General features: G+C 39.1%; 2 protein-coding genes across 2 annotated transcripts in view; one reads left to right on the forward strand and one right to left on the reverse strand.

The window, feature by feature from the left end:
- Positions 1-2,152, reverse strand: part of MOSPD2 (motile sperm domain containing 2) — a 34,495-nt gene extending 32,343 nt beyond the window's left edge. Inside the window, exons 1-2 of the mRNA XM_035328315.1 lie at positions 2,069-2,152; positions 1,850-1,913 (exon numbers count right to left, since the gene is read on the reverse strand). Of these exons, the coding sequence (XP_035184206.1) occupies positions 1,850-1,913; positions 2,069-2,077 (73 nt within the window). The 5' untranslated portion in view covers positions 2,078-2,152. The remainder of the gene's footprint in view (positions 1-1,849; positions 1,914-2,068) is intronic.
- A 329-nt stretch (positions 2,153-2,481) lies between these two features.
- FANCB (FA complementation group B) lies at positions 2,482-16,547 on the forward strand. The gene is made up of 8 exons (XM_035328426.1): positions 2,482-3,306; positions 4,326-4,478; positions 4,990-5,082; positions 9,490-9,618; positions 10,503-10,669; positions 12,693-13,144; positions 13,988-14,225; positions 15,325-16,547. Exons 1-8 carry the CDS (start codon positions 2,503-2,505, stop codon positions 15,743-15,745), a joined length of 2,457 nt encoding a protein of 818 aa, XP_035184317.1. The 5' UTR covers positions 2,482-2,502; the 3' UTR covers positions 15,746-16,547.
- Positions 16,548-18,269: the final 1,722 nt, after the last annotated feature.

Raw genomic sequence — 18,269 nt, forward strand, 5'->3', positions numbered from 1 at the left:
TCATCCTGCATGGGGGGAGGAAATCCAGTAACTGTGAGTTCCACAAAGTGACTCTTTGACATTTTAACACAAACACCAAGTGTCTACAATAATCACTACCACTGTTTTCTTCAGACTGAAAATGAAACAGCAGCAGCTGCAACTCCCCAGAAATAAAAGCCGCCTGGAAGTTTTATTCAACTATTACCACTTACAGCTCACTTGTAAATGGAATTAGGATCATTCTGTGGAGGCTGACAATTCTACAACCACAATTAACTTTCTATGAAAGCATCAGTTTCCCAGTGTTCCTTGGCAGTGACCTTACTTTCTCAAGCAGGCGAAAGTTGCTGAATATTAAGCAATCATTTGTACCTTTACAACTCAAAAAGTCACCGGTTTGGGGGTGTTTGTATCTGTGCCCCTCTGCATCCCTTTTCAAATAAGAAAGGGTAGAAGAATATTTTAGAATATGTACAGTAAAGGCAGAAGGACCACAGTCACACTAAAACTTTGTGTTTTTCACAGTTGAACTGGATGGGACAACATTAATTTGCTTGTGGCATTTCTAAATCTAAGGTAAGGATGTAAACTCAAAAAAAACCCTAATCCGATTTTCTTGAAAGGGCTGAGAGCCCTAAACCACAACCCAAAAAGGGAGCTTACTCAGAAAGCGTGTGTTCCAAATACTGCAGGCAGGATTAGAGCTCACCTTGCAACTGTGTTGAATTATTTTAGAGACTATGACAACCAGCCCAACAGCGGCTTCACTACAACGAAAGTAGTTTGTGGAGTTACAGGATTCTAATGGACCGTTCAGGTGAAAAGGTAATACTCTCTCTGAGCAGCAACTGGTCTCAAAGCAGTTTAAAGTTTTGTTTTGGGGGTTGTTTTTGAACAGCAAGTGTAGCTCTAGGATAACAGATGCATCTATCATAGGAAAACAATACAATAATTGAAAACATGAGCAGCCAAAAGAATTTATAGTTGAAGATTCTTCATTCTCCTGAGTTTCAAGGCTCCTAAAGAACTTCATTCACAAATCAGAAGGTAAAATAAACTCTCTCCCCTTCAAGATGTTATTCTGATAATTTTATTTTTATGCTAGAAATACACGCCATGGCTAAACATGGGCCAAAGTATTTCTTTATGACTATGCGAAGGGTAAGCATATGAAACAACGTCACACCACATTCAAGATCCCCCAGAATTTATAAAGATAAGTGCTTTAAGTGCTAATCACAAAGAAGTTACAGAGGTGGGGAAGCCTTATGAAAAAGTGGTAAGAAACTTCAATAGTTCTGATCAGGTACCTCAATGCAGAGCGCGTGCTTGCAGGATTTGGACTTATAGGAGATGAATGCAACTCCCACGCTACTGGGCTCTTGCTGTATTTGCATTCAAAATTGGGCAGGAGAATGTAAGAGAGAGCCTTTACACAGTCATAGCTCTGCTTCCTGCAGCTGTTAGCAAACTGCCCTACCTGCTGTACTGCCTCCTACCCTAAGCGATGCAAAGCAGCTTCGGATTGAGCAAAAAGCCCCGTGGGCTTCCCTGGGTTCCCTCTCCCCCGGGGCTCCCCCTGCCCTTCATTCACCAGCCCAAACGCTTCCGAAGCCAAAAGCCGGGCACGCAGCACAGCTTTAATGAGGATCAGCATGAAGTTAAGGCTCGAGATGCTCCGGAAAACCAGCTCCTTCCCCACACAAGCCGGCCGAGGGCAGGACGTTTTTCCCCTAGGGCCGAGAAGCACCGAGCCCAGCACCACGAGCAGCCAAGCTGAGAAAGCCCAGAGAGAAACCCCTGAGGCAAAGCAGGGCCAAAGCAGCGAGCACCGGTTCGGCGGCCGCCATCTCGGGACGGAGCTCACCTGGCAGGTACTCGGCCTCGAACCGCCGCCTCGTCTCGCTGACCAGCGCCGCCTTGTCCCGCCGCTGCTGAGGGCGAACGACAAAGGGGGAGAGGGAGAGAGAAAGAGGGGAGACGTGAGGAGGGCCCGCGGCACCCCCCAACCGTCACCAACCGCCCCCGACCGCCCGCCGTGAGGGAGGGAAGGGGGGGGGGGGGGGAGAGGCGCGAGCCCACTCACGTCAGCCATGCTCCAGGGGGCAGGGAGGAATGGGCAGGGGCGGGGCTCGCAGCCGCGTGACCCCGCGGGAGGGGCGGGGAAACGAGGGGAAAGGGGCGGGGCTGGCGAGCGGAGGCCGCGCCCTCTCCCGCCCCACTCCCCCTCCCATCGTGCCCCGCGCGCGGCGGGAGTTTCGGACGGGTGCGCGCTGCTTCCCCTCCCCTCCCCCCCCTCCACCTCCCGTTAGTCCCTGAGGGCTCCGCGGCCCCGCTGCGCCCCCCCCTCCCTCCCGGGCCGGGTCTCCACAGGAGCTGCCGGCGGGGCCCAGGATGGCCGCGGTGCCCCCGGGCGACGAGGAGCACGCCCTGCCCTACGGCGGCGAGGTGCTGGTGCTGTGGCTGGCGGCAGCGGGAGCGGGGCGGGCGGAGGCAGCGGCGGAGCTGCGCGTCAGGAGGATGGCGCTGGGCAGCGGGCGCTTGGCCCACAAGTCGAGCGGGGCCTTCGGCGTGAGGGGCAGGCGCCGCGACGCCGCCATCGTCTGCTGCGGCTGCGCCACGCATTCCCCGACGGGGGTCATCCTTCCCTGCGTGCTGCTGAGGAGGAGAAAAAGAACCGGTGTTATCAAGTACCTGCTCCTGGCGCTCCACGGCTCCAACCGGTTCGAGCTGTCCTGTCAGTTCGAGCTGGACTACGAGCTGAAGGAGGACGTCAGGCTGTTCGGCGGCCCCTCGGTGCTGTGGAGGCACGCCGACAGGCTCTTCTACATCGCCCCCGGCACCCGCGCGGTGCTAAGCGCTCCCGTCCAACTTTCTTCTGTTGTGTGGGCAGGTGAAATTGAAGGGGAAGGCACTGTAGTCTTAGGGGTAAGAACCGCTCGCCTCCAAGAGGGCGAGGCTGAGGATGAGTTCTCCACTTCGGACAGAGCCATCTGGGGCACTGAGTTCTTTGGATACGCGATCGAAGCGCAAAAAATGCTGGCTAGCACGTGCTTCATGCCCCACGCGTACAGCAGAGTGGTATCCTCTGTCCACGTCTGTAAGAGCGAGGTACTGAAAAAACAGCTCAGAACATCAGTCGTTGCCGTCACCCACAAGAATCAACTCATCTGGTTCCAAGATGGTCGCCCCAAAGGTGTTTGTGAGCTTCCTTATGAGAAACCACGTGCAATAAAAACAGCTGTAACCAGTGGCAATCACTTGCTATTTATTGTGTCTTTTGCCTCTGGGAATGTATGTGTTGTACGGAGAGAGAACTTACAGGTATTTGTGGCCTTCAATAGCTCCCTCTTACTATTCTATCTTCTTTTTTTGTATATATTTTTTTTGTCTTATCTCAAGCTTCTGCAAGTGAAAACCTACATGTTCAAGTTCTATAGTTTTTTTGTTGTTGTTGTTAATTTTGTTAAAAGAACCAGTTTTAAGTAGGAGTCATGATAAACTTTCCTTTTTTTTATGTATTTGAAAACAAATCCTGGATTCTAGTATTTAATAATGCATTTTATAAGCCTAGGCCAAAACTTCTGTTGATAATGAAAAACTTCCATAGTATGAGGATTTAAAGTTGTAAGATAGTTATGAATGGGTTTATGTAATTTAGGTTAAAGTGATAGTAAATTTGTATCATTGTAAAGCATAAACTTCTTGAAACTGAGAAGTTTTTAAGTCTCACCAGTCACAAAAAAAAAAAAAAAAAAAAAAAAAACACTGCTCCTAAGAAATCGTAGAATGGCTTGTGTTAGAAGGGACCACAAAGATCACGTAAGTCCAACCTCACTTTTCTTTCCTGAAGTCAGCAGTTACAACACTGCTAGGGTTTTGTAATACTGTGTCAAGAAGACACAGCTCAGGAAATGAAAGTGTCTGGTCCTCAGCATTTTATAGATACTGTTACTGTACAACTTTGGCTTTACATCTCAGTTATCTTAGTTGCATATAGTTACACGTATTTCTGAACGGAAATGGTATAAAATCTGTAAGTGATCTGAAAGTATTATGAGTTCTAAATAACTTGTACAGCATTCAGCTATTCATCTGAGTACACAGAAAAAGTGCAATCTTTGCCACCTGTGTTCTGGAAAGTGGTCTCCAAAGAGGAGTGGCTAAACTTTCCCAGTGTTACAGAGGCTCCAAATGATGGGTTAAGACAGATCTTGAAACTTCTGAAAAGACTGTATTCCAGACATTTGATTAGGGTGCCTCATTCTAAAAAGCAAGCTTCATCAAAACATCTCACATACAAGTTTTATTCCAATATATGTATTTTGAAACTTCTACTGTAGGTTGCTTCCAAGTGGCAGAAGGTGAAGTCTGTTCTGGTAGATGATTTTGTTGGCTCTGGAACTGAGCAACTGTTGCTGCTTTTTGAGGATGACTCCAATGCAGACTTGTTAAATACATTCAAAATAACGGATTTGGGAAAAGTCAACTATGAAGTAAGTTCAGTTTGCCTTTTCTCAGCTGCTCAGCCTGTGCTCGCTAAATTAAAAAAAAAACTCAAGAAATTATTAAGGTACTGGGGCAAAGTGAAATTGGATGTGTGTTGTGAAATGCCCTGAAATTTGAATACAACACTGTCTGAATTGCAATGTAAGTTATCTGAGGAGATCGTTTTACTTCCTGGGTAGCATCAGAATTCTTTCAAGAATTTCGAATAAAGTGGTTGAAAGTGCTTCAGATGTGCAACAGGTTTGCTACAATGCTTAGCTCTTAGCTAAGAAAATTAAGGTAAGTTACCTGTCAATTATCTTCTCATAAATTGGTCTTTCTGTTATGTACTATTAAATCCTAATTGCTTTTAGAAGATAAGACCTTTCTTTTAGAATGCATATGGTTACTCTTACGGTGTCTGATGTCACCCCCCTTCCCTTTATTTTAGTAGGATGTAATAGCCTGTACCTTTCTACCTTTCAGCTTTTTACTTTTTTACTTTTTTTTTTTTTTTAGAGTGGTATTAATTACAAAGATGATGTTCCTGCTGCAGAAGGATTGCAAGAGAATGGTTTGCTTACCATCCAAGCTCTTGAGAAAAGATTACAGGTTTGTACTTCATAGTTCTGCCTACGTATTTTATTTGCATTATGTTATCATTACATCATCCAAAGGGTGAGGTTAATGATACTGATACTGTTTTTATTGGAGAAGTGATTAATGGAGGAAACAATGTTATTTGGTGTCCATTCTTCAATTGGTGGTAGTCTGTTTCAGTTCTCTCAGTTATAAATCATATGTGGAATCAGAAGGGTCTAATTTAATTTTAATTAAAACTTTGATAATGCTGAAGCCATCTTTTAAAGGCTTTGTAACAGTCATTTTACTGTTAGATATTGAACAGCCAGTTTTATAAAATCAGAATGGCTACTTACTTTGCTCAGCATTATGTGCTTTGAGACAGCATAGTGTCAGGTTCCCAGAAGAGTGCCAATGAGCAGCAGCTAATCCTGAAAGAATCAGCTTTTCCTCCGTCTGTGGACTTCAGTCAACTCAACTGGGACTTTTGCCCTACTTAGTGACCATGGTTATTTCATCACATGCTGACAGCTTTCTTCCAGTTATTAGCAGCTTTCTTAGGCTAATACTGCAAAGTAGAGTGAGTGAAGTTAAAATGTATCTTTTTAATTAGCTTAATTTATAAAACAAGCTGGGGAAAACTTGCTGGAGTATAAGTAATAGTGGGAATATATTGTTGGCTGCTAGTGAAATATGAAAATACAACTTTCTAACTTTCATTCTGTTAGTAAACTTCCAGCATGCTCTCCAAAATGTTCTTTTTCGGGATTGTTTGTAGTTACCTTGGTCTTAAGTAAACAGCTAGTAATTGACCAAACAGGAAAATTAAAAACAACAACAAAACCCAGCAATTTTAGGAGATAGTATAAATTTCAAGTGAGACATTGATTTAAGAATGTTGTTAGTTTGAGAGTGCTTTAAGTACAAGAGAGGAGGTAATTATTCTGTTCATTTGAGAATTAGTGAAAAATTCAGTGTTGTGGCAGATGGATCACCAGCCTTAAAAAATGAAACAAGTTGACTGGGAAAAATTTAGGACTGAAAGAAAAGCAAGAATCTGATCCGTTAGGAAAAGACTGAACAAGAAGATTTTTCTGTTTTTTTTTAATGACGTTAGAGGTGTTTAGAGGTGTGTCTTTCAAAAGATAAGAACTGTTTGGAAAACACTGAACAATGGATTTGTCTTCCCTGCAAGGCAGAAGAAAGTAGTTTGATTAATTCCAAAGACCTCAGGAGGTCCCTTCCAACCCTAGATTTTTACAGCTCTTTGCTTTGCGCATTAGAGGCCTATTGGCTTTCACATACAAAAGTGCATGTTTCCTTCACAACACACTACTTTCTCTTTTTAGACTCTTGGTGGTCAGATATTTTAAAATTGAATTATTTGCTCCTATAGTCTGTCCTTGCTCATTAATTTAGTTTCTCCCTCTACCAGACAGACATTAGTTTTCCATCTTGTTTGTTGATCCTTCCAGTTTGGTCATGAAGATCATCTGCCCTGCCACTGACTGTGAAATGTTTTATGTAACTTGTCTTTTGACATTGTTCTCTTCAAATGCCAGCTGGTTTTCTGTTTTACATCTTGGTGGATCTGTGTTAGGATCAAATGAATACTCTGTTTTTAAACATTCTAATGGTTCTGGTAGAAGCAAGCCATGGGCTAAAGTTTTCATGTATCATCTGCTGATACGGTCCTTCTGACAGAGACACTGAATCCTTCATAAGGCTTTTTTTTTTTTTAAGTAGTAGATCTCTAACTTTCAAAGCCACATGCTAGCACAAGCACTACCAGTGAGTCAAAAATCCTCTTATGTTTTAATGCTGTAAATCTTTGCCATTGCCATGGTGATGAATTTGGACGTAGGTGCCTTGGTATTGCTTCCCTGTTGAGATCTCCGCTGTTCTGTGTGTTTCCCTGAATAGTAAAGTGCTGTTGCTGTTTTGTTGCTATATCTGAATTTCAAGGATGATTGTTTTGATGCCATAGTGTATGGATTCTGCTTAGGTTGGAAATTTCCAAAGGTTATTTAGCCTTCAAGTGGGGGCTCTGATATCAAAATTCGGGTTTTGTAGAAATCTGCAATCTAATCATGCTTTGGCAGTCTTTGTGGTATCTCCTATGTTAGGAAAAAGTGAAATAGCAAATGCAGCCCTTTTTCATACCTCTGTTGTTACCCCTAAATATTTTACAGTCATGCAGCTGTTTTCTAGCCATGTGAAAACTTTGGAAGGACTCAGTTGTGCTCCGCTGCATAGAAACAGGCTGCATTTACGTTATACACAGTAATACGTGTAAGCTGCATTTTACAGATGGTAAAATTGAAAAATATGTAAGTCTGTATTTTTGGAACTGTTCTAGGTTTCTCATGCATTCATTCTTCCTTCGTTCTTCCTTAACAGTCATTACAGTAATCTTCTGAAGAAAACTTCCTTTGGCAGAGTAGTGCAGCTACGCTACAACAGGCATGGTTACAGGGTTTCTGATGATTTTAGTTGGCTGTTCTGGCAGGAGTACTGGCCCGTTCTACCTCCAGCTACTGAACAATTTTGTAAGGATTATAATGCCATGTTCATTTAACTGTGATAAAATTGCTTCCTTCAACTTGGCTTGCCTGTTTCGGGGCAGGTTTGGTGGCTGTTGTTTTTTTTCTTCTCACATCCTTCTGATTTTTTGGATTGCTACAATGTCTAATTGTTTCTGTTCCTGTTCTAGTAATGTTGATTTGGTAGTGGGTGGGAAGTTATTCAAGAAATGTTATGTACAACTAATTCTTATTACTATGTTTAGTCTGAACTTTCAGTAGTTATTTCTCTGTCTTTGCTGTAAATCAATCCTTTTTTTCTGTTTGTTTTTTTCATGATGGATTTTAGTCAGTAGAAAACCACAGAGCCTGTTACTTACTGTAGCAACAGGTTAAGGCTCTAGGCCTCTAAATTGTTTCACTTTGACTTTGTCTACTTCTTCTGTTTCACCTTTACTTTTCACAGTGTTTTAAGTCTTGCGGTCTTATAATGAATCTTCCTTTTCATTTCTTTGCAAAAAGGCCACATTTCTTGGTAGTTTTAGCTTTGTTATTTATTGATTTATTTATGAATATTGTAACTTTAATTGCAGCGTGTCAAAGCACTGGCTGTTTTACTTGACACTAAGTCTCTGCCTTAACTTGTTTTGTTTCAGACAGTGATTCATCTGTTCTGCTGTTTATGCTGGATTTTCTCTTAGCTCTGTTGTATTCAGCTCTGCACTGCAATGGTTTTATGTTGGTGTTTATCTTCTGTTTTAAAGTGATGCACTCTTCTTTTCTCAGTTCCACAGCACAAAGGTTATGAGTCAAAGCATGTGCATTTCACTTCTTCCAGAGACAACGGTAGCCAAGTGTTAGAGTAGTTTTGCCATGTGATAAATTTCAGTTCTCGTTCTTGTGTTGCTTTGTGAGGGGAAGGAGGACTTGCAAAATTTAGATGGGTCAGCAAACACAGATGAGGGAATCCTTGACGGTTTTGACTTTTTCTTATTCTGTGCTTCCCTGTTTGTTTTCTGTATCTCAGTTGCTCACTCAGGAGTCACTCACCAGTGGAACTGAGTAATGTTTTTTTGATGACTGCCATTAGGAAGAGATTGTAGAAATACCTTTCTTCTTAATTCTTCCTTTCCTTTCCCCACCCCAAATCTGTCGCTGGAGTATTTTGTGGAATCTGGTACTTTGGACACGTGGTTTGATAGGTGGTGAAATATTTTGTTTTATGATGGGTACTACTTGCTCTAAATGATCTTTGCTGTTGCAGCTTGAGCAAATGGCATCATTGATGTTATTTGAAGTGCTTTTTATTCAGTCCTGCCAGTTGGTGATGACTTATCTTGATGTCTTTTTATTTCTTTATTAGTTTAGAGGCTGGTTTTCAGTTCCAATAATAAGCTTTGTTCTCATGTCTTTTTTTGACAGTAGCAGACTTATTGGGATCTTGTTTTCCGGAGGAGAGTTTTGAGGAGTTTTCTTAAACTAATAATCTAGTGCAGGCATGCTTTTTTTTTTTTTAAACTGAGAATTAGCTTACATGTTTGTCTGTTAAACTGTTGACTCTTCACTATATTTACTTGAAAAATAATCAATACAAGTCCTGACAAAAAATCAAAATTGATGTCATTACAAAAGTAGGAGCAATAATGAAAGAGATAAACTTCTAAAGTAAATATTCTCAAGTCATGTAGATAAAGTTCAACTCAAGCTTTAATATTAAGAGGCCAGGACTCTTAGATTCATATTTTGGCAGCAGAGTAAGCTGACCCAGACAATTTTTAGAAGCCCTTTTGGGAAACAACAGGTTGTGATACTAGCGTAAAATGGAAAGTTAAAGGATATCTTGGTAGCTTCAATACCAATTCTTATTTGCTGTAGGCTAAAGCCTAAGTCTGATGATCATTTTTATCTTTTACAGGCTGGTCTTACTTCAGTTCGAGAGCTACAGCAACATTTGGGCCTCAAAAAGAGGGTTCTTATTGAATCATGCAGAGCATTAATAGATCTTGTTGAAGAAAGAAGCCATATTCTCCCAACTGCAAAAAAGGTAAAAAGTAGAAGGGAGCATAGACCACTTCTGAGTTCTGCTGAGCCATTTGTAGAGGGTGCTTCCCTCAGCCACTTGTTACTTTTACCAGTGGGGATTGCCACTATCAAAACTTGTTAATTTGCTCTAAGTAAAGTCTGGTTCATTCTCTTAACCTGTCAGTGTATGTAGGTAAGAGTAAATGTAATTGCTTTTCCTTGAAATTGATTTACACAGTACCTCCTGACAACTAGGTTGGAAGGAGGTGTAAGCTCTAACAAAGAGTTAGTGACAAACAGCAGGGGGAGTGTACAGTCCTAATTGGCACAGTTGCCTAGATAACATGTTAGATCATGGACAGTTATTTGATATGAAAAATGAGCTGTGATAGATTTGTGTAAGCAATATTGATTTTATAACAGGGGCAGAGTGAACTGCAAGCTAAAAAGGTGATGGGGTTTGTACAAATGTTATTTTAGTATGTTTCTTTAAATAAACATCCTAACTTACCTGAAATGCACTTGATCTTTCAGTTAATGTTGTTGTCCCCTTCAGGTCCCCTCAGCCAGGTTTAGACGGCAAATTTTAAGCAATTAATGCAATAATATAATATAACTTCTAATACCCTAAGTCTTTTTTGGACAATTAGTTATATTACAGTACAGGATTTATACTTATGCTGCTTAGGAGAGAATGAGCTGCTTTTGTCATGACAGCTTGTGTTTTAAGAAAAGTCAATTATATATTTTAAATTTATTCTAGAGAATAAACTAGTTTATATAGATTTCATTTTATGTATCTTAAAAGCACTTCCAAGGATCACTTCTGGTAAAACACGAAATAATGCAATATGAAAAGAACAAGTATATGCACTTAATTTATCTAAACAAACATTTTTCTGTAAGGAAGGTCTTGTCTCTCTCTGGGATGATGTAGAAAATCCTCCTCATTCTCTTAGTAAAGAGGCATCATTGACATCGAAAGTTCCAGACCACTTTGTAGAGAAGTTGTGGCAGCGTGTTGTGGGTGAAAGCTTGGTAGTTGGAGTAAAACTAACTGAATCATTTTCCCTGTAAGTACATGAATCTAATAACTTCATTCTGTAGTTTCATAGAAATTGAGATTACAAGTTAAGCCCTGCAGTAGCAAGAGCGGATTTTTGAGATTTGACTTTTCTCATTGTGTACATAAATTGTTTCATGTGTGTGTCTTACCAGTATTGTTGCTGCAGCTTGTCTCTCTCTATCACTGTGCAAAAAATGCGTTAGATAGCCAAAAATTAGTTGCATCAATATAACTATATCATTACTGGAGACTTTTTATAGCAGAGCTTTCTTTGACAACAATTATGGTTCTTTATAGTCCCTATTATCAAGGTATACCTAGTAAGGTATACTGACGTCAGCACGTAGTGTAGATTTAGCTCTGTCTTAGCTATACTGTTCCTGCTGCCTTAGTGTTAATATCTTGCCATTCCTAGAGTGTGATTTGCTTAAAAAGAAATGCAGAAAACATTTTAAATTCTCTGATCAACTTAATAGTATTCAGCTATGCTAAAGTCAGATATCCAATCAAATAAAGTATTTGCTAAGCTAATTTATTATGTAGATCACGTGGACTGCATTCAATACTTAAAGTTTCAAAACTGTTTGTTTATTCTTATTGTTTTATAATGATTTGTTTATTTTGTACATTCCGATTGCTTAGTACTGGTAGTAATTACTGCTGATGTCATTTCCGTCTTAGATGGAGGGAGCTAATTTGGAGCATGCTTTTAAAAAAGCAGCATTACATTAAACTTACTTTGGTGGAGACAGAACTTGCCTTTTGACCTATATTCCCACATGCAGTGTAGTTGAGACTGTATTAGGGTAAGCTTAAAGAGTGTTGATACCACTGAAAATAATTCTGGTGGCTGTGAGGGAGCTGACCTATTAGGCCCTTTGGCTGTTCTGCTGGAGCTGTGGGTATATTATTTCTCAACTGCCAGGTTGCTATAACTTTACAGGAAAGTTGACCTTGTCTTCTTGACAGCCTGTTAAGAGCCACCGAGGCAAAAGATTGGTTTTGCTTTTCCAGTGCATATTCTTTTAGCTTTGATGACAATTTGGTTTTGAAATTGAAATACCTAATCCCTGTATAGGTTCAGAAGCCCTCAAGATTTGTAACTTTTCTTTTAAAATCAGCAGCAATATTGCCCTGTCCCCCATTTTTACAGTTGAGAAAAGATCTGTGAAGTTGATGTCATTTCTCAAAGGTTACCTGATAGGCTATCAGCAGAATCTAGGTCTTCTGGTGTCCAGTTCAGTACTATACAATAGCCTGTGGTTCCAGGTAAAAGGGCTTTCCTTCTCTCTATCCCAAAGCTGTAAGTCTTTGCTGATTATTTTTTGGGCTTCCTACTAATGCAAGATTGTAGTGATATTTTAGATTGTGCTGTGGGGTGATGACACTTCTCTGTGAAGAAAATTAGACATTTATAAGACTTTCAAGTGTCTTGAGACTGAGTTGATTGACAGAAAAAAAATCTTCATTAAGAGAAGATCAGAAACAGTACTATTAGGATTTCATGAAAGAACCCTGTGTTGAGTGAACAAAGCACTTCACACATTTCAGGAAATTACTAGATGTTTAAGGAAATAGTACTTTGAATCTTTTATTTTACTCTACACACACTTTTGTTTGAATACCTAAAAAGCAATATATAATACTAGAATAGCTTTTAGTCCTCAAAGACAGCAGAGTTTATATTTTCTGTATTTTTTTATTAGAAGAAGATTTGGATTTTAAAAATAGATTACAAATGCTGTAGAATATCTGAAAGAGTTATGCAGAGTTTTCAACATATTCTGGGGGAATGAAGTGCCCAAATTATTTGAGTTAAAGTGAGGCACTGAAGTCCTAGAAGCTCTTAATACCAAGCGTAGAAGAAATAGTCATTCAAAGTACACTCTCTGTGCATTCTCTGAATCAATTTGGAATGATATTGGAGTTTGGTAGTTTTAGAAGTCTGTATATGTCTGAAAAGTTTTGGTTATTTCTCAGAAGGCAAAATGTATTCTGTGGGTGCAGTCATCTTACATGGATTTTTACAGGTCACTGAGTGATGTCAGTTTATCTTTAGTGGTGGATCAAGACTTCTCTTCAATTTGTCCAATTATTGAGTGTCAGAATAAAATCATTAAGCTGAACAAAGCCTTCTCAGCATTATCTGTTTCCTCGTGTCAAATTGAGCCTCCACCGAAGAAGATGAAATTGGACTTGCATAGCAAGAATGATCTGAAAAAAGAGGTTCATAAGAAATGTTCAAAGATTCATCTGGAAGGAGCGAAGACAGTCACTGCTGTTACCAGCCTTTCACCGTTATTGGCATTTCATTGTGTATGTTGTGTAGTTCTACTACATGCAAAGAAAAAACATCAGAATGATGGCTTACAGATGAGCAAAAAGATCACTTTACTCTGTGGGAAAATTTTGTTAAGTCTGGAAGATATCTCAAATGGAAGATATTCAGTAAAGGTGCTAAGGGACAATAGCTACTGTACAGGTAAATGGCTTGATATGATTTGGATTCATAAATATATGGTTGATTCTTCTGTTTATTGTAGATGAGGCTAAGTTTTCAGGGTGTAATTATGTCTCTCTCTTTGAACACAAACTGCATAGATTTTTGAATTTAGAACTGGGTGAAATACAAGGCAGAAGAAACTTTTCAAAATGGAAAAATGCATTACATTGATTGTATAAGGTTTTGTGATAGCTAGTATTGGTGCTGAAGTGCGTCTAGAAAGGTTAACTTTAAAGATAAGTCTGAACATGGAAAGCTGCATCCTGCTTTTTTTTCCTCTTAAGATATTTACTATTGATTAGACACACTTTTTTCTGTCTTAGTCTTACTGTTTTTCAAATAATACTAAAGTAATTGAACCTTTTCCTCATCTTCACAGCTATTAAATTAATGTTTTTTTTTTCTTTTCATGTTCCTGATTCAACTGATTTTGAACTGAGCTTTTACTAATGTAGTGAAATGTCTTCTGATCATTTTCAATGAATTTTATTTTTTTCCTGTAATGCTATATCATCAGCTAACACCAGCATGTCATCTCACTATCACAGGAGGCTATTAATAGTATTCTTTTGGCAAGGTGGTGCTCATCTTTAGAGCCTTCTTATTATACAGATAAGGCTCTGTTAATCAGGTAACCATTTTGCTTGACAGAAGTAGGTGTAAGAATTTAGGTGAGAAGAAAATTTCCAGAGAACACTCGAATACAGGTGCAGACTCTTCAAGTAACACTAGGAATGTGAAGCAAAAATCTATTCACATTTACTGCATGCAACCTGATCAAAATATTTAGGTCAGATATCTTTTTACTGTATTTTCTTGAAGGTTCCATGGAAGACATACTTGCTGTCCTTGCAGCATCTATGAGATTTTCCTTTCAGATTCAGTCTTCTGACTTCACGTTGACTTCAGTAAATTCATGGTTACTTGGAGAAATGGAGTGCACGCCATTTAAAGAATGCCATGACCATATATTCTGTCATAAAACAGGAAACGTATACGGTACAGTTTTTAACTGGACCCTGAAAAGTCCATTTGAAGGAGTTCTAACGCTATTTTGCAGGTAAAAATTGGTCAAAAAGTGTGCAGTATATTTATCCTACATATATGCTTTAAATCATCTTTATGTTGTTTCCTACTGGTTTGCTATAGCCACATAGAATTATTTTCATATCAGAACTATGTCTGAGCATGAATTGTAATATTTAATTTTGTCTTTGGTAGTACATTGGATTCCAAATATTCTCCTTTAATATGCGCTTGGTACTATTTCTTTTTTTCATTTCAGTGTATCATCATTTTATATTCATTATTCTTAGAATACTATAAACATTTTATCAGCACAAGTTGATTTTCTAAGAAAAATTTTAAGAGAATGTTAAAAAAAAACCAGTTGAATTGAAAATGAACTACAAATAGAAATGTCTTTCTGATCGGTGTGAGAAAATGAGCTACTTAGAGATGCTTGTGTATGCTTTTTGTTTGTCTTTTTTTCTGAAATTTCTTAAATTATTCTTTATAAAAAGACATCTGGCCAAACACAGGAAGTAAGACAATTTTGAAAACCTCTTCATTCCTCTTAGAATGAGTGTTGATCTGTCACTGTATCATATATGCTATACAGGTGTCCAGGGAAGTCAGTTCCCTGATGAACACCAACACTGTTTTATCCTGGGTTCTTACTAATTTTGAATATATGAATCTAAGTGTAACACTTTCTTACTAGTGACTATTCAAAATAGACAAGTGGTGAGCCACCAAACAGCTGTTCAGTGCATATCTACTGACAGCAACAACCTATCAATGACTGACTTTTTTGTTTGTTTATTTTGCCCCTGCATGCAGACCAGGAAACACATTTCTTTGTGTTGTTCCATGTGGTCTTTACATAACAATGAATTACTTAAAGAAAGAAGGATGCTCATGTAACTGTGCATATGTAAAATTAATGTTGGTGAAGCAACAGTTCTTCTGATGTACTTTAAGTGTGCACTCCATTAGAAAGTCTTTGCTTACAGTCGGTGTATGTTATATACACTGTACTTAAAACCATAATCATCCAAAGTTTTTTCCCTGCTTAACTTAAAGTAGCTTTTCTGTAGTTACCACTATAGAATTTTGAACATACAAAGTAGGTTAATAATAACACTCTTATTTTACAGAAGTCTGACAGTCTTATTCCAGTGCCTTCATAGCCTTACTAGAGTTCTCCCACCAAGCTGTGATGTAAAACTCCTGAAATCTGGATGCAAAGGTGTACTTACTGAGCAGTTAGCGCTGGCTTTGGAAAAAGAAATGCTCACCTCGTGGACTTTTCTCTCCTCAAAAGAAAGTAAAGCTGAAAACAGTTTGACGAGGCAGAATGAGCCTTGCAAAAATATCAGTGACGCTCCTGTGACTTCTTTACTGGACAGTGAGGACAAAGTTCAGCAATTCAGAATGAAGCTTCAGAAGGAACGGGAAGAGAGTGTGCTAAATATGACTCAAACAATGAGTGGTACCCTTTACCAGGAAATGGCTTTGAAGATAGCAGAAGCTCAGCTCAGTTCTGATATGATTGTGTGGAGACTGAGCAAGTCCTAGAAACTATTTATTTTGAACAAAGTTTTAATTAAAAATATAATATTAAATATTTATATTTTCATAGATACGTATTCATATTGTTTTTTATTCTATAGTTATTTCTAGAGATAAGTTAATTTGGTTGGTGACTTCTAGTTCAGCAAAAATGAATATTCAAGAGTCATTTTATTACAGATTTCTAAAATACATTAAGGTATTTTCTAATAAATGCTATTTCAAAGTTGTGATTCTTGATCTTGAAATACATTAGAAAAAAATAGCAACCAAGTACTGTTTAAAATAATCCTATTAAACTTATAAGATGACTGCTTATACAGACAATGCTAAGCTTTTTAGAAATATTAAGACTAATCTATAGATAGATCTAAGTTAAGCAAACAATTCATAATTTGAGTATGGGTTTTGACAAATTCAAAACAGCAACAGCCTATTTTCATGATAGATCCAGTCTTTTAAATAACTTCGATTTAGTGATAGCTCTTAAGGAAGAAATCTCTGACCGTATCTTGCAGACCAATTTTTCAAGAGGCCACCATTAGATCTGAGACAGTTTGGAGAACTTATTTGAGCTGGAGAAACTAGATCAGGCCTTCTACAAAATTTCAAGTAATCCTGAATATTCACCCTGTAATAAAATGCTTTTAGATTTGAGAGGTCCATTCCCATCCAGAAGTCTGTCATAGGGCTAATTTGGTGGTAAATCCTAGATGAAATTGTCCTTCCTTGGATCTTAGTCCAGTTTCAAAGATACAAGATTGGTTTGCTTGTTCCCTCAGTTGTAAATGATTATCTGCTGATACTAGCTGCTCAGTGGTTTTGTCTTATCTCAAATATTTTAAGTAATAAACAACTCCTTGTCTATGGAGTTGCTTCTCGTTTGAAGATCATAGAATCATTAAGGTTGGAAAAGACCTCCAGGATCATCTGGTCCAGCCATCACCCTACCACCACTATCACCCATTAAACCATCTCTCTCAGCACCATGTCCAACCTTTCCTTGTATTCCCCCAGAGATGGTGATGCCACCACCTCCCTGGGTAACCCATCCCAATGCCTGAATGCTCTTTCTGAGAAGAAATGTCTCCTCATTTCCAAACTGAACCTCCCCTCGTACAACTTGAGGCCATTCCCTCTAGTCCTATCACTACTTACCTGCAGGAAGAGGCCGACCCCCAGCTCCCCACACCTTCCTTTCAGGTAGCTGTAGAGAACAATAAGGTCTCCCCTGAGCCTCCAATTCCCCAGACTAAACAACCCCAGTTCCCTCAGCCACTCCTCACAGGACTTGTGCTCCAGGCCCTTTACCAGCCTCGTAGCCCTTCTCTGGACACGCTCCATCCAGGGCCTCCAAGGCCTTGGTCTACTTTTGTAGTGAGGGGCCCAAAGCTGAACACAGTACTCAAGGTGCAGTCTGTAATACCTGTGCATCCCAAAAGAGAGCTGCCTGTGTACTACTTGCAGTTATTACTCTTAATCAATTTTTTTTTTTTTTTTTTTAGTTTTGTAAGTGGCAAAGGCGTTTGAAAATCCCAAATGGTAATAATTTGCTTCCTTTTTTCAGTGCCTTATGTAAGCAAAAAAACCATTGTTTGTCACCATTTTTCTAAAGTTGTCAAAACTTTTTTGCTTTTCAGTTCTTCTGTAAACATAGTTTTAATAGTTAATTTCAGCACACGCTCTGACAGTAAGAGCTAGGTGGGAAGAATGAAAGATTTATTAACCTAAAAGAACATTTCAGAAGAATACTGTATCTTTTGTGCACCAAAAAGTTCTATGTATGTTCTCCAGAAGCATTAGAGATGCCAAGAATTTATTTTCAAAAGGTGATGTTTTTCAGTGCAAGATGTCATATCATGCTGGCAACCAGAGTTCAAGTAGTGCACATCTAAAGACAAAACACTAGATAGAAAAACAGTAAATAAGAAAACACTTTTGTGCTTCCAAAGTTCAGTTTTGTTTAGTGAGGTAGTTTCCCTTCTGTGACACTGTGACAAGTAATGAATGTCTTTATTTTGGGATATAGACAAGGAAAATTTTCATGAAGTTGTCAAGGATGCCTTAAGAACAGATACTCTGTATTTACTGGATGAGAAGGAAATATTAAAACCACCCACAGAGAGAAAAAGCCCTTGTTGTTAAGCCACAATTCAGTTCAGCCTACAGTCCAAGCTAAGAGCTCGTTGTCAGGGCTTGGCAATCTGGAATTCCCAGAAGAAAATATCTAGTTATAAGCACTTTAAAAAAAAATAAAAAAAAATGCAACCCTGTGGTTTACAGTTAAAGAAGATGCCTTGGTAAACCAGCTGGGCAGGAACTTTCAGAGCAACAAAGTTGTTATTCATCACAAGGTACTTGAAGGAATTTATGCAAAGCAGTGGAAACAGTCCAGTAATTGCTTTTTATTGTAGCCGCATGGTGTTATGTAGTAACTAACCTTAGTATGTGTGTCTCTGGATCTAAAAAGAAACCTCCATTTGTGTTCTCATCAGTCCCTTTCCTGAATTGAACAAATAAAGAGAAGCTT

This window comes from Oxyura jamaicensis, chromosome 1, assembly GCF_011077185.1.
Source record: "Oxyura jamaicensis isolate SHBP4307 breed ruddy duck chromosome 1, BPBGC_Ojam_1.0, whole genome shotgun sequence".
NCBI lineage: Eukaryota > Metazoa > Chordata > Aves > Anseriformes > Anatidae > Oxyura > Oxyura jamaicensis.

Coding starts and splice junctions, on each gene's coding strand:
- FANCB (XM_035328426.1), top strand. CDS start 2,503: ATGGCGCTGGGCAGCGGGCGCTTGGCCCACAAGTCGAGCGGGGCCTTC. Junction 5,083..9,489: donor CTCTTGAGAAAAGATTACAG/GTTTGTACTTCA, acceptor TATCTTTTACAG/GCTGGTCTTACTTCAGTTCG. Junction 9,619..10,502: donor TTCTCCCAACTGCAAAAAAG/GTAAAAAGTAGA, acceptor TTTTTCTGTAAG/GAAGGTCTTGTCTCTCTCTG.